The 22254-nt window shown below is 37.6% G+C and overlaps 1 protein-coding gene across 1 annotated transcript in view; it reads left to right on the top strand.

Annotated features, from left to right (window-relative positions):
* Positions 1-18990, top strand: part of LOC114046223 (ras-related protein Rab-20-like) — a 56714-nt gene extending 37724 nt beyond the window's left edge. Inside the window, exon 2 of the mRNA XM_027866462.1 lies at positions 17440-18990. Coding sequence (XP_027722263.1) covers positions 17440-17972 — 533 coding nt within the window. The 3' untranslated portion in view covers positions 17973-18990. The remainder of the gene's footprint in view (positions 1-17439) is intronic.
* The last annotated feature ends 3264 nt before the right edge of the window (positions 18991-22254 follow it).

Genomic DNA, 22254 nt, shown 5'->3' with positions numbered 1-22254 from the left:
AGATAAAATTAAGAATGTATTACAACTTGCATAACACAAAAATTGTAAGCATACAAATCAATGTAACATACAGATGCTTATTAATACAACTTTAATAATTTTCATATTTATAACACAAAATAACTATGATAATAAAATTTAATAAGATTAGGCTTGTTTTCAGCACTGAATTTCTCAAAACATAATACTATTGCTACCATATGACTGCTGTTACTTTTAACCACTAATTGAGATCAGTATTTTGTCTTTAGAACAACAATAGCAAAAAAAAAAAGATTTTATGCAAATAAAATGCTATGAATTCTAGTCAAATCTGTATTACATTGTTAAGCTCTTTATCAATAGCAAAAATGTAGTAAGATTTTCAGGTGAAACTGTTTGTTTTAAGGTACTATCACAAAACAAGTCTATTGACTGCGCTTGTTCAGATGAAATAAGACCAAGTTTAACTTATTTGCCCACAGAAAATGAAATCCTTATCAATTCACATTAGAAATTATCTAGATTTTTAAAATAAAGTGAGAAATGCTTCTTTGAGCTGGTCAAATAACTAATAAATACATCTTTACTTTCTTATATGTATAAGCAGGGATTTTTTTTTTAAATTAGGAAACATAAAATAATATTGTTAATTATCCATAGCTCTTAACTTTGTTTAAAAATAGTTACTTTAACTTTCTGAGTATGAATTTGAAAATTTTCTTGTCTGTAAAATAAGGGGATTGCAATACAGTTCCAAAAGACTCATGATGGAAAATGCTATCAATATCCAAAGAAAGAACTATGGAGTCTGAATGCAGATTGAAGGATACTATTTTCACTTTTTTTTTTCATGGTTTTCCCCTTTTGTTCTTTTTCTTCTTTTACAATATGACTGATGTGGAAATATGTTTGATTGCACCAGTATAACTTATGTCAGATTGCTTGTTATCTTGGGGGGCAGGGAGGGAAAGGAGAGAGGGAGAAAAATTTGGAACTTAAAATCTTATAAAAAATGAATGAATGTCTTTACATGTAATTGGAAAAAAATAAAATACTATTTACAAAAATAAAATAAAATAAGTGGATTGGATAAGATGGCCCCTGAGATTCCTTTCAGCTTTAAATCTATGATTGAGTTAAATCTTACTTCCCAAAGCTATCTATGTGACCTTGGGTAAGTCATTGAACTTCCCTAGGCCTCAGTTTTCTCAGCTGCAAAATGAGGGAGGGAGTTGGACTCTGGTGTCTTTTCCAATTAATACATCTACACTCCTAGGTATAATTTTTCAGTCAGTTTGAAATAAAGAATCCTCTACCTCATACATTTCTTTATGTTATTGCTCATTTTCACTAGGTGAGTTTGTTGATGTAGAAGAACTAGTTTGCCTCTTTGGGGGAAATCATAGATTCCATGTTGGAAAAAGAAAAATCTATTTTGTGAAATATCAGTAAAAAGGGTTCTGTTAGCATTTTAAGATTGAGCCATGCAGTGCCATACCGTACCATACCATATTATACCACATGCCATAGTGAATCAACTCTCAATTATCCAGAGGTTTACTATCTTCTTTGTGGATTATGATGGTTCATGGTTTCTCTTCCTTTCCCTTGGTGCTGGGCTTTTTGTCCATTTCCATGCTCTTGAGCATATCCATCATGATGAAACTCAAGTCAGTTTTTCTATTTATCAGTAGTCTCAAGTGAAGCTATGGTGGGAAGACTGGAGGCATTCTGGCCTTTTTCATCCATCTTCAAGTACCTTGAATAATTTACAGTTCCCCATTTATAGTGCTAGCCAGTCTGAACTTGATAAGTTCTTGTCTTCATTTACTCAAGATAAATACAAAACACAGACAATCTGAGTAAAGAGGGAAATAGTAGTAACCATATAGGAGAAAACTTGTATTTCACTTATACACCCACGTTTGCCTCCGGAGCCTTCAAAGGCAAAAAAGGAGAATCTCTCTCTATCTTCCCTCTTAGAAATAGGAGATAGTTTTCTGAAGCTTTGAAGAAGTGGCAAGGGGAATCATATTGATCATGGCATGGAACCAAAGTCGAGCTGAAATGTTATCAAAATTGGAACATGGCCAGAGGGCAACCAGTCTTGTCAGCTGACTCTGGGCTAACCTGTTGCTATCCGCTTTTTCAAGGACAAACAAAGAACAACAGTGGTCTGTCAGGCTTGGGAAACTTTTTATAATAACCTGGTATTATGGGAATTTGGTTCAGAAAATTGCTCAATCCTAGATAAATCCCCATGCAATATAAATAACAGAATTTTCTATATCTCTTCAACTTGTATTTATGTATATTTTTATTAAACAAAGGATTTAGTTTCAAAGATGGTTTTTTGTTTATTTTTGGCGATTACATCTCTGGGTAAGTCACTTAACTTCTGTTTGCTTCAGTTTCTTAATCTGTTAAATGGGAATAATAGCACCCCCCTCCCAGAGTTGTTATGAGGATCAAATGGGATAATAATTGAAAAGAACAGTGCTGGGCATCCCATATAAGTAAGCACTCGATAAATGTTAACTGTTGCCATTATTGTTCAAACTATATTGGGAAATGTATGTGATGATAGACTTTTAGAGTTGGAAGGAGTATTGATTGGCCCTGCCCTCCAGATCCTACTTTATGGATGAGGAAAGAGAGACCTAGTGGTTTGGGCCCAGCTCTTCTGGCCCCAGTCTAATGCTTTTCCCATTCTACCAGCATACTTTTCTTATGTAGTTTGCTTTCTCTGGAGATCTCTGTAGTGAGCTTCTTTTGTTTCGGGTCACTTGTGAATAGGTTGAGGGGGCCTACTAAAAAGGGTCCAGCTTTGTTTTATCATCATAGCTTTGCTCTCTTTTTGATGTTTGACACCTTAAGGCTCCTAGGTATCTTGTTTTCAGTAAATGAAAGGTAAGTCCAATACTGCTGTAGAATATCCAGAGCATTATTATATTGGGGCATGTAGATGGTACAGAGGATAGTGTCAGATCTGGAGTCAAGAAAACCCGAGTTGAAATCTGACCTCAGACACTTACTAGTTCTGTGGCCCTGGGCAAATTACTTAACCTCTGTTTGACTCAGTTCTCTCATCTGTAAAATGGGGATAATGATAGTACATATCTCCCAGTGTTGTTGTGAGGATCAAATGAAATAATAATTGTAAAGCACTTAGCATAGTGCCCAGTACATAGTAAGCAGTATTTAAATGTTTGCTATTATTATTATTATTATTATTATTATCACCATTAATTATTATTAAATCTGTTTTGGTGGCTATGACATGATTGCGTGGAACTGAATAATTGTTTCTAATGAATTTCAAATGCTATGTAAACATTTCAAGGCTTATAGAATCATGGAATCTCAGAGTTACAAAGGATCCTAGAGGGTGCCATAGGACTTCCTTCCTCAATATCTCTGACAAGGGGTCAACTGGCCCTTTTTAAAGGTTTCAAGTCATTGGAAACACAACAGAATCCTACTTGAAGGCCGTTAAAAACCCAAATAAGCTTCTTGAAAGAAGAGACTCTTTCCTTTTTGTCATTGTATGCTAGGACATGAGAGGCAGCATGGTTTCAGGATAGCCTTGGGCCCAGGCCCTGGGTTCAAGTCCTGATTCTTCAAAAATACTGGTTGTGTGACCACGGGCAGGTCACGTAATATCTCAATGCTCCCAGCAACTCTCTTAAGACTAAGTTGTAGAACAGTTGTATTTCTGTATTAGGAAAGCTCATTGGGGAGTTCCATATAGAGATGAAATCACAGATCTAGACAAAATGAAAATCCTAGGATGTGGCACAATGTTTTGTGCACACATCTATGGAATTGTTAAAACCACTGCTTTGTAAGGCAGCCTATTCCTCTTTTGAATGGTGTAATTTAAGAACTTTCCTCCTTTATCAGCCAAATTTATCCCTTTGCTTCTACCTATCGTTACCCCTACCTAGGTCTTGCCTCTGTCAAAATGTTTAACCCTTTCCTATGCAACAGCCCTTCAAACCCTTATGTTCTTCCTGCATTTTCTCTTTCCAGGCTAAAATTCCTTAGTTCCTTTAGTTGAACCTTGTATGACATAATTTAAATCTTGCTATCATCCTAGTCACGCACTATCTATGGATACATTCAGTCTCATCTCAGTGCCCTTCCTAAAACGTTCTCTATCCCAGATATGGACAGATCAGGGTAGAAGAAAATAGAGCTATCATCACCCTTGACACTGTGCTGCTCTTGGTCCAATGTAAATGCATACAGATATACCCTGGAGATATTTGGATTCTATTCCAGACCACTGCAATAAAGTGGATATTCCAATAAAGTGAGTCACACATTTTTTTTCGGTTTCCTAGTGTATATAAAAGTTATGTTTATACTGTACTGTGGCTTTAAGGCTACAGGTTCCCCACCCCTGCTGTAGTGTGCAATAGTATTACGTCATAGTACTATATAATAGTGCTGTAGTGTTCAATAGTATTATACCATAAAAAAATCCAAAACAATGTCCATACCTTAATTTAAAATACTTTAGAGAACAAACTGGAATTATGCCAAAAGAGTTTTAAAACTATGTACCCTTTGAGTAATATCACTATTAGATCTGTTTCCCAAGGTGATCAAGGAAAAAGGAAAAGAACCTATATGTTCTAAAATATTTATAGCAGTTCTCTTTAAGGTAGCAAAGAACTAGAAATTGTGGGGATACCCATCAATCGGGAAATGGCTAAACAAGTTGTGGGTGTATGATTGTGATGGAATACTACTGTTTTTTAAGAAATGATGAGCTCTATGATTTTAGAAAAAGATGGATAGACTTGTACAAAATAATGAAGAATGAAATGAGCAGAACCAAGAGAATGTTGTCCATAGTAACAGCATTATTATTTGAAGAATAACTGAATAACTAAGTTATTCTGAGTATTATAAATACAAAGAACCTATGAAAAAAGATGCTATACCCCTCCAGAGAAAAAACAGATAAATAGAAGTATGCATAGTATGGTTTTACACACACATACACAAACCCACACACACATATATGTCTGTTTCAAATGATAGCCTTCTCTAGTGTGGGATGGGAAAGGAGGGAGGGAGATAGTTTGCAACTTAAAATGTGACAAATAAATAAAATTTTAAAAATACTTTATTGTTAAAAAAAATCCAACCATCATCTGAATCTTTAGCAAGTCATAATCTTTTTTGTTGATGGAGGGTCTTTCTTCAACATTGATGGCTGCTGACTGATCAGGCTGGTGGTTGCTAAAGGTTGGAGTGACTGTGGCAATTTCTTAAAATAAGATAACGATGAAGTTTGCTGTATCTATTGACTTTTTCACTCGAACACTTCGAGTCCATTGTAAAATTATTAATTGGCCTAGTTTCAATATTGTTATGTGTCAAGAAGTAGGGAAACCTGAGGAAAGGGAGAGACAGGAACACCTAGTAGGTGGAGCCATCAGAACACACCCAACATTTATTGATTGCTTTTGCAGTCTTATATGGGGTTGGTTTGTTGCACCTCAAAACAATTACAATAGTAACTCAAAGATCACTGATCACAGATCACCATAATGGGTATAATAATAATTAAAAAGTTTGAAATATTGCAAGAATTATCAAAATATGACATAGACACAATGTGAGGACATGCTGTTGGAAAAACAGCACTCATAAGGCTTGTTTGACTCAGGATTGTCACAAGCCCCAAAAAAACCAAAAACCCAAACAACCCAAAACAAGCAAACAAACAAAAACTACCCACATTATCTGTGAAGTGCACTAAAGTGAAGTTCAATGAAATGAGGTATGTCTGTATTCACTTTTTGGGGTTGCTCTGATTTCATTGGTTTGGACCCACTCTACAACAATCTCAAAAACCTCTACTGATGAGAGTTACCACAGCCATCCTTTTGATGATGAATCTCTCCCACTTTAGCTAGGGTGATTCCAAGGCAACAGGCATATAGTTCCACACTGATTCCATATTCAAAGCCTTTCCAGTTTGGTAGGACCAGGAAGAGTTGGCACTTTGCTGGATGGCCTTTGGATTCCCAGGCTCACTGCCAGACCACAATGAGACATCAGAATAAGACTTTAATGGAAGATCAGAAATTATTTTAAGAGGGTTTGAAGATGCCACCAGTACCATGCTCAGTACCATACTTAGTAGGCACTTAATGAATGCTTGTTGAAATTTGTTTATATTGTTATATTGTCATAGGGCTCAGTGCTTATCACATTCCTTTGAAGTAAGCAACAGTTATTTCATTTTTCTAATGAGGAAACTGAGGCTTAGAGAGATTTTAGTCTCTCACTGAAAGTCAGCTAGGAGGTGCAGTGGTTAGAGGACTGGGCCTGGAGTCAGGAAGACTCATCTTCCCAAGTTCAAATCTAGCCTCAAACACTAACTAGCTGTGTGGCCCTGAACAAGTCACTTAACCCTGTTTGCCTCAGTTTCCTCATCTATAAAATGAGTTGGAGAAGGAAATGGAAAACCACTTCAGTATCTTTTCCAAGAAAACCCCAAATGGGGTCACAAAAAAGTCCGACGTGACTGAACAACAAGAAGGTCACACAGGTAATAAGTGTGACAATTTTAACCTAGGTCTTCTCACTCTAGTTCTGGTGCTATTTTATCTACATCTAAATGTAGGGGGTATCAAAATCTTAAATGCATGATGTCTTTAAAGAGCAGATTTTACGTAGCCTTCGAGCATTAAGTGAGAAAAGTGAAATCATTATATCAAAGAATAGTGAAACTGGCAGTAAATTTAGTGACCATCTTGTCCACCTGAAGACGAGCCCTCTCTATGGTATACCCAATATGCATTCGTCTGGCCTTTGTTTGACCTCCAGAAAGGGGGACCCCCACTGTATGTAATAGTATGGTTTTACACACACATACACAAACCCACACACACATATATGTCTGTTTCAAATGATAGCCTTCTCTAGTGTGGGATGGGAAAGGAGGGAGGGAGATAGTTTGCAACTTAAAATGTGACAAATAAATAAAATTTTAAAAATACTTTATTGTTAAAAAAAATCCAACCATCATCTGAATCTTTAGCAAGTCATAATCTTTTTTGTTGATGGAGGGTCTTTCTTCAACATTGATGGCTTCCATTTCATTTTGAGAATAAGCCCTTAATGTATCTCTTTCGTGAAGAGAAAGAATCGATCTCTAACTAACTGGAAATGACAGTGCCATTTGTGTTTTTTTATTTGAATGAGCAGGGGTTTAAAATACAGAAATGATGGATATGACAGATATATATGAATGTAAATGATTTCACAGTGCTGCTGGGAGTAGAATTTTTTTTTCTTAGATATGGAAATTGTGTTTTTAGAACCACTGTGAATTGGTCCAACAATTCTGGAAAGCCAATTTGAAATTATGCTAAAAAAATGAAAAAAAGGAGGAATTAAAAAAAAACTAAGATGAAAATGGGGGAGGAAAAAAGATTTGGAAAATAATTCAAAGTCAGTGTGGAATGAGAATTCTGTTGTATCGATTTTACTATAAAGTACAATACAAGCAATTGGTTGAACTCAAAAAATCTTCTTGTTGTTGTTCACCTATTGCAGTCGTATTTGACTCTTTGTGACCCCATTTGGGATTTTCTTGGCAAAGATACTTGCCATTTCCTTCTCTATTTTCTCCAAAAAGTCTTATTTTAGTGCCAATCTTTAAACCTAAAAGAAACTTAAAATATGAAAACTGCTTACTGAATCATTAACTCTTTATGTAGGAAAATTACAGGAATTTTGAAGGGTAAGTTATTCCACTATTTCTTGATTATTCCTGATGTTTTGATGAGGGTAGGGTAGCTAGAGATTTCTAGAATCAAATGCTAATTCTTATTGTCTCAACTTCCTGTCTGTCAGTTAAGTATATTAGGTTCCTTTTTCCTATAATTACCATAGCCTTTCTCCCTACTTCCTCTTTTTCTTCCTCCTCCTCTTCTTTTTCTGCTCCTTCTTCTTTTAAAATAGAAAGCAGAAATTTTATTTATGAAAGAAAACTATATAGCTCCTCTTTTGTCTTAAAAAATGAATAACAGTAAAACATTGAAAAGTATTCTTTGTGTGGGATTGGTATACTGATCAATCTTCTCAGCTACTTCCTTGTGACATCTTGGACAGCACTTAGGACCTGATAATAATTTTAGTTGTTGGAAAACCTCATGATTCTTAGCTTAATATGTAAAGGATTACATCTGACTAAAAACTGTGTGCTTTAAGTTGGTAACTAACAATAGGAAAAAAATCATTACTTTTGTTAGTGGGATTAAATTTGCTAAGAGTTCTGATTAAGCCCTTCCTTCTTGGTGGAAAGAACAGTGGTGTTGGAGTCAGACAAACCTGGGTACGAATTCCAGCCCTGCCAATTTAAGGGGCTTTGTGGCCTTAACCCAAGTCATTTCCACTTTTTGATCTATCTATAAAATGGAAGAGTTGAACTCTGTGATCTCTACAATCCCATCCAATCCTAAATTCTGTGATTTTTATCATCTCTTCCCTTAGTAGATGATAGTAGATAATGATAGATGATGATAGATAGTAGATGGTAGAACTGAAGAATACTACATAGTATCTGAATGCTCACTTGTAGTACAAATTACTTGTAGCCTATTGTAACTAGATTAGAAATCTTGCCTTTTAATATTTAAGAAATGCAAGGTGGTGGTGTTAAAATGGAAAGAGTCAGTTCCTGGATCTTCAAGGTCTATGAGCAGTCAACAGAGTAGTCCAGAACTTTGCCTAGTCTGCCTGCAAAAGTGGAAGGTGGCCCTTGTAATCTTTGACCCTCTTCCAAGACAATTAGAATTACTTTCCTGTGCATATTTATATACTTGGTGAGGGGGCAGGCTCTCTCCCTCATTTTTCTTTTTCCTTCTTCCTCTCTCTCCTAGTCTACTCAAATATCATAAGAACACTTCATATTTTCTATAATGGAAAAACCCGAGGAACGGAAATGCTAGAAATTTTTGTTGACAGTAGGGGTGAGAGGAGAAAGTGGAGGAGAGAGGATGCTTAGATTGTGCAACTCCTATCCACTACTGGGCAGGCTACCTGTTTTCAAGGACAGACATACAGATGGGTAGATCGATTATGGACCTGACTGGCTTTCAGGATGGTTTTGTTTGTTGTTTCCTGGCTTGCCCGGCTGAAATCGAGAGTTGGTTTTTATATTCAGGGTCCATGTATACAGGTATGTTGGCATTTTAAAATGCAGAAACCGTGGGATAACATATAGATGCAATTTCCCAGAGCTGCTGTCACATAGTTGCAATGCTTCATGTCACTTTTACTTGAAGTGTGTTTAAAGAAGTAACACCACCTCTGACCCCCATTCTCAACTCCCCCTCTCTTCGATGATCACTCATATCACTCAGTCTATTAGTGATAAGATTAGATGGTCACAAGAGCACAAAAAAAAAAGCAGAACGGGAGTCAGTGTAGAGAAGAAGTAAGAAAGCCTAAAAATAAGGCAATACTTTCAGGACGGTGCTTTTCGGCTTGGGTCGAGAGAAGGGGATTTAAGAGTCTGGCTAAGGAGGATTTGCTTTTAGAAAGTATTCATAGTTTTCAGTACAATAAAGAACTCTCAGTTTCAATTCCTCTCACTTTATAGAGGAGAAAACTGAAACTCATGAGAACAGTGATGAGTTGGTGAGCTGGGTGATGACTCAATCCATTCAACTCAGGTAATATTAAACATCATCATCCTCATTTATGTAATACTTTACATTTCACAAAGCACTTTATAGATATTAGAACAGTAGATCACAGCAGTAAATAACAGAGCTGGGATTAAAATCTGGCCCATCCTGGCTCTTAAATTTGTTCTGGTGGTGCAGTGGATAGGGAACTGGGCCCAGAGTCATGAAGACCTTGGTTCAAATCCAGCCTCAAACACTTACAGCTGGGTGACCTTAAGCAAGTCACTTACCCTCTTTTTGCCTCAGTTTCTTTATCTGTAAAATGTGGATAATAATAGCACCTACCTCCCAGGGTTGTTGTATCAAATGATTGTAATAGTAATCAAGTAACTTTAAGGAGCCTATTAGCACAGTGCCTACCACAGAACAAGCACTATATAAACACTACCTATTATTATTAATTTTTTTTTCTTGATGCTGCCTAGACATAACTTGTACCACTTTGGAGGAGGCTGTGCATTCACAACTGAACCAAGGAAGGATTGGAATCCAGATGCATGGGGTTCTGTATTTGACAGAGGTTATATTGCTTCTGGACATTAAACAGAAAAATGAAACTTATAAAAAGAACCCCTAAAAGCAGCATCCCTTGCTGACTCCAACAAGGGATGAATTTTTTATTTTTATCAGACCTTTGACTTCATGAGTGCAGGGAGCTCCTGGAGACTTCATCTACTCTTAAAAATTGCTCCTTCTCTTTGCAACTAGGCTGGTGAGCCTAGTCGGCTGAGAGTTGGCCTGAGAGCTTGGAAGACCTAGATTCAAGTCTCTCCTCTGACTGGTACTAGCTGTGTGACCCTAGACAAGTCACTTAACTTTTCTATGCCCCAGACAACTCTCCAATGTCTCACTTCCTGTATTTGGTGTTGCTTCAAATCAGTTGGTGACCTTGCAAAGTCTGGTGTGTTTATACACCTTTGGTAGTGCTGGTAGAAGTGGTCATGATGGGTCCTAATTTGACTCTTTGAGAATATATCCCCTAAGTAATTAGTTCACTCCTGCATTATTCAGCAGGCCAGAAGTTAAAGAACTGAGTCCAAAGTCTCCTACTCTTATCAACTTGGGAGTTATATTTTCATGCTTGTAAGGAATTTCCAGCCTTAATGATGCAATCTGACTGAAAATGTCATTGCCTTGCATGTTTATATAGTAGACACTATACTGTGATTTGAACTGTTCATGTTTTTAGTAACACTTGTCACAGCCCTAATTTGGGATCTTTAAAGAGTATGGCTCCTATTTAAGAATTCTGAGCAGTACGATGACTAATGATTTCAGAAGACCTGTGATAAAAAATTTTACCCACTTCCTGACAGAGGTGTAATGGGTTCAGGGTACAGAATGGGACATATTTCTTTTAGATATAGCCAGTGACAGAATTTGTTTTGCTTGGCTATACATATTTGTTACAAAGGTTTTATTTCTTTTCTTTTTTTCCAATGTGGGGTAAAGTGTAGAAGGGAGAAAAAGAGAATGAATTTTTAAGTGAAAAAAATTCATTACAAATACCCTCTGATTAGGACTTTATATATATACTTTATGCATCAGGCCAGAAGTTACAAAACTAGATCAGAAATCATTCTCATCTAAACTTCATCATTAAATTTACATGTTTGCAGTGAGCTAGTGGCCTTGGTGAAGCATTGTAGCACTTGGATTGAATTCTGCTGTAAAGGATGGTTTGTTAGTCAGACATGGATGTGCATATAATATGTGCAAATACCAGCATTGTCTCTTTGTAAAGTTTCAAACTTTGAGTACATATTGATATGCACAGAGTTCTCTGCATTTGTTTCCTGGAAGTTTTATTCCTTTAAAGAACATGTCTTTATCCTCCCTTTTTAAATCAAAATTAAATCTTATTTTTTAAGATAAAAATCTACTTACTCCCCCCCTCTACCTCCTAGGGAAATAAAGAAAAACAAACCCCTGTTACAAACTCATATAGCCAAGGAAAACAAATTCCCACATTGGCTTTTCTCCCCAAAATACGTCTCAATTTTCACTTAATTCATCACTTCTCTCAGGTGGTGAGTAGCATGTTTCAGCATGCGTCCTCTGGGGTAGTGGTTAAAATGAAACATTTAAACAAGCATCGTGGTTTATGTACCCCAGCTCCACTTTTCTATTTCTTAATGACTTTGGGCAAGTTTCTTGTTCAGTTTTTTAATGGCTATCACTTACCCATCAGAAAGTCCCCTTAGGAAAATTAGAAATAGCTGTACCCTTTTCTGTTTATGTGGAAATTCTGATATAATCGAAAGTGCTTTGAGATCTTCAGAAGAGGCCAAAAAAAGAAAAAAAAAAGAAAGCACAAGGTATAATCATTATTACTTACCTTGAACTTTACCTTTCTTGTGTGAACCCAGGAATCAGGCAGATGTTCATGATGTACCTGACTTGCCAGGATTTATTGACTTTTTTTGTGTGCTGTAAATTAATGATGTAATAGAAAAGTGTTTCTGAAACAGTCTTCTGTAGCTTGTCAAGGGATAATATATAGATTTCGTAGTTTTAGTTGGATGAATCTCTTCAGTGAGAAGTTAGGCAAAAAACTGTGAACAGTTCAGTTTTTAGTCAATCAGCAGATATTTATTGAAGGTGTACTCTGAAGCTCAGGTCTGACCATATCACTCCTAACAGCCAATTAATAAACTTCAGTGACTCTCTGTTACCTGCAGGATCAAATATAAAATCCTATTTTTGTCTTTTAAATCTTTTTATAACCTGATCCCTTCCTATCTTTCCAGCCTTCTTATACCTTATTTCTTTCCATCGTACTCTGTGATCAGGTGCTACTGGCATTCTTGCTGATCCTCCTGTTGAGGTTTAGGGGTTTAGGGGTGCTGGGACCCCGAAACTACAACATGCGGGTCCTGCCTGAATGAATTTGACCCAAGCTTTCTTTGAGCCAAAGACAAGGTTTATTAGAATATCTGCCATATTGGCCAGACTCTTAAGGAATCTGAACATTAATGAGGTATTGGCTAGATTATAAGAATCTGAGGAGTGGCTAGATTTTAAGAATCTGAGCACCTTAATAGAGACAAGATGAACCTTATATACAGAAAGACTATGGAAGGGATCTAGGAGTAGCCAAATAGTTTGAGGTGACTGGAGGAGAGGTGTAAGTAAGATCTGGATGGGAGTGGCCAGTAAGCCGGGGTGAACAGAATGCCTGGGACCTGGACCATTAAGGATTAAGGGTGGGAAGTGGTGGCAGAGGGGGGGGCATCTGGAGGTAGATTGGGCATTGGCCATAACGAAAGGCCAATTGATAGGATTATAGCCTCAGGGGAATGCCAGAGATTTGGCCATGTAGGAAAGTCCAGGGTTTTTCCAGGGTCCAGATCCCATCCTCATCACTCCCACACAAGCTTTCATCTCTCAACTCAGTATGTTTTAACTGGCTGCCCCTGTTGCCTGGAACTCTCCCTCCACATTGCTACCTCCTGACTTACCTGGCTTCCCCTTCAAACCTTAGCTAACTTCCCACCTTCTGCAAGAAGCCTTTCCCAGCCCTGCTTAATCTTAATGCCTTTCCTCTGAGACTACTTCTATAAATCTTGTTTGTACATAGTTTTTAACATGTTGTCTCCTCTATAACAGTGCTTCCTGGCATCAGGGACTGATTTTTTTTTTTTTTTTTGCCTTTCATTGTACCTTCAGCATTTAGCACAGCCAGTGACACAAAGTAGGTGCTTAATAAATGTTAGCTGACTGAATACTACATGTAGAACACTCTACTAGGATTTTTTGGGGTGATAGGAATGGGATATGAACCCCTAAAAAGAAAAGACCATATCTTTGGGATCTGGACCTCAAAAAAGAAAAGCCCTGGGCTTTCCCACTTGGCCAGATCTCTAGCATTCACCTGAGGCTATGATCCTGTCAACTGGCCTTTCATTATTGCCTATGCCCAATCTCCCAATTCTCAGTTACCCTTCACCTAGCCTAGCCCACTATTGTCTTACCTCCCTATTGCCCCCCCAAAAAAAACACCAAGAAAAATAAAGTAAAAAACAGTATCTTTCAATCTGCATGCAGACTCCCATCAGTCTCTGGAAGTGAATAGTATTTTTCATCATGAGTCCCTTGGGAATTGTCTTAGATCACCGTACTGCTAAATCATTCATGTTGATCATCATACGATGTTGTTGTTACTGTGTATACTGGTCTGGTTCTGCTCACTTCACTTTGCATTAGTTCATACAAGTCTTTCCAGGTTTTTCTGCAAGCATCCTGCTCCTCATTTCTTATAGCACAATAATAGTATTCCATCACAATCATATACCACAACTTTGTTTGGCCATTCCTCAGTTGATGGACATTCCTTCAATTTCCAATTCTTTTCCACAACAAAATTTTTTTTTGGTACACATAGGTCCTTTTCCTTTTTTTTTTTAAATCTCTTTGGGAGACAGACTTAATAGTGGTATTTCTGCAACAAAAGGTATGCACAGTTTACAAAACTACTTTTTAGAAGCTCATGATTTAGTTGAAGAAACTAAATATATGAAAAGAAAATCAATACATTTAATAATGCTAGAGTTGACATGACTTGCAAGTCATTGTCCCAGTCACTGTTATAATACAAAGAAGTATAACATATGATCCCTAACCTCTAAGAACTTATTATCTACTTGAGAGACAATTAATTTTATTTTTCCAATTAAAGTTTTTTCATTGAAATCTTTTGCTCTTATTTCAGCTAAATTTCCCAATATGCTCCTCCACTAAGACAATTCATTTCAATAAATATTTGCCAAGGCCTACTATGTGCTAGGCACAGGGCTAAGTGCTGTGGCTGCAAGGAGAAGAAACAACCCTTCTTTAAGAAGCTTACATACTTTTGGGAAGATACAAAAATGTATAAAGATAAATATGAAATACTACAAAATTCTTTTAAGAAGTAATTAACACTAACAACTTAGTGTAAATTTTGGACTAAATCACCTGTGATGCTTCTTCCAGCTCTCCATCTAGGATCCTAAGAACAGTACTTCCTGACCTCAAATTTAGGTTAGGAAGCAGTGATCATCACAACTATTTGGTGCAGGTTAAAAAAAATAGAATCAGAAACAATTGAATTCTGTAACCAAGTGTTCAATAAATGAGAGGGCACAAATTAATTGGAGCAAAATCTCCCTATTTGACAAGACTTCTATCAAACCTGGAAATATAGTTGACAATAATTAAGCTAAGTTTGAAATGGATTTTTTTTTTCAAATTTAGAAGAGTAGATCAGATATCATTCATAGTTATGACTAGGAAGGAAATTCTTTAGCATATAAGAGAAGTGACCTTGCAGAAAAATAAGAGAATAAATAATCAAAATTGAAAAGTTGTTTGCCTGAACAAAATTAATGCAGCCAGGGTAAAAAGGGAAAATGTTGATTGAGAGAAATATTTTACCGTGGCTATTTCTGATAAGTGTCTGGTATGCCTTGGACATATTGAAGGTTTGGTTCCAGATTACCACGATAAAATGAATCAATGAATCTTTTGGTTTCTCTGTGTGTGTAAAAGTTATTTTTTTATACTATACTGTAGTCTATTAAGTGTGCAATAGTATTATGTTTAAAAAAAATTTACATACCTTAGTTAAAAAATACTTTATCATTTTAAAAAAATGCTAACCATCGTTTGAACCTTCAACAAGTCATATTTTTTTTTTTTGTTGGTAGAGGCTCTTTCTTCTTTAACACTGATTGATGGCTGCTGACTGATCGGGTTGGTGGTTGCTAAAGGTTGGGGTGGTTGTGGCAATTTCTTGATTGAAAGGTAGGAAGCGGCCAGGTTATGAAAGACTATAAAAACCAAAGAAAGGATTTCATACTGTATTTGATCCTGGAGGCAAAAAGGAGCTACTGAAGCTAATTGAATGGGGGCAGAGAGTGACTGGGTTGGACCTGAGTTCTATGAATTAGTTAACTTGACTCCTGACTGGAGGCTAGGTTGGAGTGGGCAAAGACTTGAGGCAGGGAGACCAAGCAGCAGACTATTTCAGTGGTACAGGCATAAGGTGATAAGGGTCTCAGGGTGATGGAAATGTCAGAAGAGAGAAATGATCATATTTGAGGGATGTTATAAAGGCATGAATGACAGGACTTGGCAACTGATTACATATTGAGGGTGAGAGAGAGTGAGGAGTCTAGGATGGTGCCTGGGGAAGTGGGAGGGTAGTGGTAACCTCCACAATAATGGGGAAATTAAGAGGAGACAATTTTGGGGGAAAGATCATGGGTTCAGCTTTGGACATGTTGAGTTTAAAATGTCTGTGGGATCCCAGTTTGAGGTGTCTAATAGACAGTTGGAGATATAAGACTGGAGATTGGAGGAAGGTTTAATACTGGACTAGTAGATCTGAGAGTCATTTGCATAAAGATTAGCATTGAAACTAAGATCACCAAGTAAAAAATAGTACAGAGGGAAAAGATAGTCTAGGATAGAACCTCAAGGGACATCTAGCAATGTGCTGGCAAATGTTTAACAACCAGCTCTCAGAAAGAAAAAAAATATACAGGGCATACATTTAAGTTTTATTTGCATTTATTTGTACTTATTTGCATTATTTACTTTTTGAAGTTTAAGCAAGCAACAAAACAATAAAGCAAGCTCTCATTTATAATATTTGCTGATTTCTAAAGTATAAATACACTGAAGAAATGTAACAATTCTCTCATGAACCAATTTGGACTGGTTCCAGCACACCCCTGGAGATCCTCACAGTTAGTGGGCATGACCTGAAGATCCAGCAAAGGAGACAGAGAACGAGCAGACAGGTGGGAGAAGAACCAGGAGAGAGAAGTATCACCAAAACCTAGAAAGAAGAGAGTATCAAGGAGAAGAGGATGATTGACTTGACCTTGAGAGGTCAAGAAGGATGAAGTTTGAGAAAAGGCTGCTGCATTTTGCAATTAAGAGATCTTTACTGAATTTGGAGAGAGCATTTTCTATTAAATACTGAAGTCCTAAGACAGACTGTAAAGAGTTAAGAAGAGAATGAGAGAAAAGAAAGTGAAGGCATCTATTGTAGCATTTGATAAATGTTGTGAGATAGATACAGTGACCGGAGACCTCAAGATCTGTGATAATGTAGGTCATTTTATTTAAGGTCTTCTTTTACTAAATAATCTATGGCAACTTATTCAATCTCATTGATTTAAGAGGAAAGTATACTAAAAGTCATTCCTTGGGCTCTTGAATATGAGTAAGGGTTGCCTCATTGTGATGGTTTTACAACAACCACTAAGAGAAATGTTTCCATTCGTCTTTCCCCTCCCCAGCAGGATTTCTGTTTAACAATGGGACCCTCTGGGTGGGTGGGGAGGGAGGAAGGGAGAAAATTTGGAACCCAAAGTTTTAAAAACAGATGTTTAAAAAAAAGTTTTCACATACAACTGGGAAATAAGAAATATAGGAAATGGGGTACACAAATCTATCCTGCCCTACAGAAAAGTAGAAGGGGAGGGGGATAAGAGAAAGGAGGGAGAGATAGAAGGGAGGGCAGACTAGGGGAAGGGGTATTCAGAATGCATGCCATCTTGGGGTGGAGGGAGGGGCGAGATGGGGTGAAAATTTGAAACTCAAAATCTGGTGGAAGTAAATGTTGAAACCTAAAAATAAATAAATTAAAAAAAAACAAACCAAAACAAAAAACAATGGTACACTCTGGGTGTTTTTGGGTCTAACTGAGTGTTTCTTTTCTTCTCCCTATCTTTTTTCTCTCTGCCAGGAAGGGAGCAATTCCATGGTCTTGGCTCTATGTACTGCCGAGGAGCTGCTGCTATCATCCTTACCTACGATGTGAACCACCTGCAGAGCCTCACTGAACTGGAAGACAGGTTCTTATCTCTGACAGACACAGCCAACACAGACTGTCTCTTTGCCATCGTGGGGAACAAGATTGACCTCATCGATGAGGTCGGTGTGAAGGATGGTGCAAAAGATCTGAATGACCCTGGAAAGACCATCAGTAACTGTGACTCAGCCAGAGCCACAAAACGAGTTTGCCTGGATGATGCCATGGCTCTTTATAAGAAGATTCTGAAATACAGAATGTTAGATGAAAAGGAGGTGCCAGCTGCTGAAAAGATGTGCTTTGAGACTAGTGCAAAGACAGGCTACAATGTGGACCATGTATTTGAAACCCTTTTTGATATGATGGTACCAATAATTTTGCGCCAGAGAGCTGAGGGACCTTCACAGACTGTGGATATTACTAATTATAAACCAGCAAAACAGACCCAATCTAGGTGCTGTGTCTGAACCATAAAATGTGTTCTTTGTAGACTTTCAAATTGTTAAGAAAGCCTCCAGTGAAATTAATTGAGCTTTGGATAGGAAGAATAAATAAATATGGGAGAAATCAAGGAACTGGTATTTCTAATCATGTTTGGGGAAGAGCTCCATAGAGAGAAAGTTATTCATTAAGGAAAAAAAAAGGTCATCAGTTTTGTCTTTTGTGGGTCATCAAGTGGAAAATCTTTAAGGAATTATTTGTGATAATAGATTTGCAATACTAGGCAAATGACCATTCCGTGATTTTCACCTCATGGTGGATACAACACTTCTTCCCTAAACCAGGCTCTGAGATGTCTCCTATGCTTGCGCAAATGCAAGTCTGTTCCATAGCATATGAATTGTCCTCGAATCTTCTGTTTCTGTCAAGCTGCACTTTTTACATACATTGTTTTAAAACATTTTTTCTCCCTGTAACTTTATTTAGGCCTTTCCTGCTATTTGGCATGAGTATTTCTTTTTTTTTTTTATGAATTTTGAAAGTGATTCTACTTGTCCATGGCTCACTGAGACAGTTGTTAGATTAGTGGGTCCCATCTTGGTTCTGCCATCTTGAGAAGTGGACAGACTACTTGGTTCCCAAAAGATACCATGAGGATGTCTGGGGAAAAGGGAGATGAAATAAAAGTTCCTATTTTCCTAGAAACTCTTTTGAAGACTTACAACTATGAGCCCCTTGCTGGGAAGAGAGTAGTAGACAGAATAACACATTTGAGACTTGTACAGATGGAAACTATATAGGTCTGATGAATTGAAAATGTTTGATTTGAACTTTGGGGGGGGGTTACGCAACTGTTGAAATAAACACCTAAACTCCCTGTACCATGTTGAAGCACACATGGATATGAGTTTCTGAACAATTAGATCAGTTTTTGTTAAACAAACTTTTCTTTAAAGGAAGATGTGGTTTTAAGAGGCAACTGTGACTCAAGGTCCGTTTATCATTGACACTCCTGAATAAAGATGCACCATGGCTAACATATGATCTTAATTTCTAAGACTGTAGCTGTATATCCTAATAGCAACCAGCTGAAAGTGAGAATTCTGGCACAACAACAGTTTTTTCTCTGAGCAAACTGCCAATAGCGTTGCCTGTTGTTTTTTCATGGATTTGGTTTCATTTGGAAGAGGCTAAAAACTCGTTTTCCTCAAAATGCCTTTTTGTTAGGGATACATAACTTCTGGATTAGTCTCCTGAGACAAGCTGTTGAACATCATTCTCTGAAGAATTAAAACAAAAAAGAATTATATGCAATGACTTAATTATAACTTTGTTTCAATAATTCAGCTAACCCTTACTAAGCATCTACTATGTGCCAGACATTGTGCTAAGTGCTGGGGATACAAGATAAGAAACAGAAAGACAGTCCCAAGACAAGTCTCCTTAACACAGTCTCTCAAGGAGCTTACAATCTAACGGGGCAAGACAACACACAAAAAGAAGTGGTGGGGAGGAATCACAAGGGGATACCCTCCAGAGTGGGCATCATGTTCTGTGGAGTCCAAACCAAGCAGAGATGCAGTTGGAAAGTGGAAAGTTAGTTAGGAAAGTTCAGATATAAAGAAAAACTTTGGGAGGAGTTTAGTGTCCCACCCTCCAGTCCACCAATCAGATGGAAGAGAAGGCTGAGGGGGTTGAGGATCCAAAGCTGAGTTAATCACTATGACAACAAGCTTTCTGATGATCAGCTTTTCTTCTGGGTAGGGGATCATGTTTCCTGGGGTCCCAAGCAAGCAAATGGAAAATGGAGAGTTTAAAAGCAAAGGGTTGCATGAGATGACTTCTCAAGGCTACGGATAAAACAAAGGGACTTTAACAGCCTTTCCATATCTAAACCTGTCATCCCATACTTCTTTCCATGGTTCTGAATACCCTAAAGCCTATTTCTAAGTGTGTTGTCATGTCCTGGGTGCTGGGTGCCCACAAAGTGTCATATTTTCCACCCACTTCATCCCCTAACTAAAGAGATTGACTGCCCTAACAAAATGTGAAGTGTGTAATCTATTTTTGAATAAGTTTTAGTTTCTCAGCTCTTGATTACATTGGGTTCTGGAAGAGGCAGCATGGTAGATTGCATATTCCACTGTATTTGGGAGTTACGATAAACCTGGGTTCAAATTCTGCCTCTCACACTGGTTAGCTTGGTAAGTCATTTAACTTCTCTGAGGCTTAGTTTCCTCATTTGTAAAATGAGGGAGTTTAGACACAATGGCCATTAAGGGTCCCTTCTGGATCTATATCTATGATTGTGGACCCTTTCTACACAAGTAGCTTCTTTAACACATTCTTTATGCCAGGAGGGTTGAGGGACCAATTCACTTCAACTGCATTTAGTCAGAACATGTTAGGCTTTCAACATGATGCTTTCAGGAAGGAAAAAAAAATTCCTTTTACATAGAACATACTAAAAATGCCCCCAACTAACTGCACATTTCCCAATGGCATCCCCAAGTATCATCTTTATAAATGTAACTTTTAATCTATTAATCTCATAACTGAACATAGCCTCTGAAGCATGAGCTATTTCTTTGTTTCCCAGTAATAATAACAATAGTAGTTAACATTTATACAGCTCCTACTATGTGCCAGGAGCCATACTAAGTGCTTTACAATTATTATCTCATTTGATCCTCACCACAACCCTGGGAAGTAGGTGTTATTATTTATCCCCATTTTACAGATGAAGAAACTGAGGAAAACAGAGGTTAGGTGACTTGCTCAGGGTCACACAGCTAGGCAGTGTCCTTGGCAATGAAACACACACACACACACACACACACACACACACACAAGAGTGGTGAGCTTCATAAACTGAAAGCCAGGTACCAGTTGTATTTCCCCTACATCTTCACTTGTCCCAAAGTGAGTAGTGTTTAAAGGGAGTAAAGGTTTAACAACTGGCACTCCAGGTAAAAAAAAGGCACATACATACACTTTTAAGTTCAATCTGTGTTATTAACATTTTCTCCATTGCTTTCTTAAGTTTAGACAATTAAAAAACCCCTAAAAACAAAAACCAATAACTCAAGTCCAATTTATAGCGTTTACCTATTTCTGAGGCAGAAATGCTCACACTGAAAATTTAACCATCTACTCTCCTAGTTAAGCAAGTTCCAAGCATACCTCTGCCTGCAGCCTTATTTCTTTAAGGCCCAGCCCAATCAAGCCCTGGTCTTCATTGATACAGCTATCCTGGCTGTCATACTTGAGAGACTTTGTGTTTCTTGCATGTTTGTGCTATGAGTCCCAACTTCCTGGCTGGGACTGAAGCTTAGACATTCCCAATACTGATCATAGAAAATGACATTGTAGGCCACGCACCCTGGTTATGAGGATACTTGTAATATTCCTGTATTCTGCTCAAACCTCACTAACAGCCTTGGGCTTTTAATTTTTCTAACATGGGTTTTGTGTGAACTCTGTGCATATACACATATTCTTAATTGTTTCTTTGTGAATTTGCATGTACACGGAATGCTAACCTTGGAACAGTTACTTCCCAATGGAATCCACAAGACACAGAAAGGGCCAGTACCAGAGGCATAGTAGGGTGGCCTCCTAGGGGCCTAGAATACTCTGGAGAAGAAAGAGAAAAGAAATATTCAGAAGTTTGTGTTAATTGACACTCTCCTCTTCTCTGCTTTCCTAACCTTCCCTTGGTTTAGGCAGGAGTTTAGCAATGGCATTCAGTATTTCACAAGTTCTTATGATGTCTTCTTGTCCTTATTACTAAGCAATCAGGCACTAGCTAGAAAGCTAGCCTCCAAACCAAGAAGATTGGGTGTGACATAACTGTTTGTGTGACTATGAGCAAGTCAATTGACCTCTCATTGCCCTAAGCCAGAGGTGTCAAAGTCAAATAGAAGTGGATCTCTGTGGGCCACATGTTAACTTAGAAAATTTCAAATTATTGTTATCTGTTATATATTTAATTCATTTTGTTAAATATCTCTCAATTACATTTTAATCTGGGTTGGGCCTATTTGAAGGTACATGGAAGAGGAGTTTGACACCCCTGATCCAGGCAGACCTAATGCTATTATATAAGCTCCAGAGAAGGTACTGAACTGCACAGATAGAGGGAATTTCCTGAATCATTGCAATTGCAAATCTAGTCCACATCCTTAGCCCTATTGTCTTAGTCTAGTAACAGCCTTCCTAAGGATCAAGTTTTCTGTCTTACCCCTTCCTCCCTGCCCTGCTGATTAGTATCCTGTTTGACTTGGCTGTTGGTGAGAGTTGGGCTTC

The sequence above is a fragment of the Vombatus ursinus genome, unplaced genomic scaffold (assembly GCF_900497805.2).
Source record: "Vombatus ursinus unplaced genomic scaffold, bare-nosed wombat genome assembly UNPS02014781.1, whole genome shotgun sequence".
NCBI lineage: Eukaryota > Metazoa > Chordata > Mammalia > Diprotodontia > Vombatidae > Vombatus > Vombatus ursinus.
This window is presented reverse-complemented; position numbering and strand designations above follow the sequence as displayed.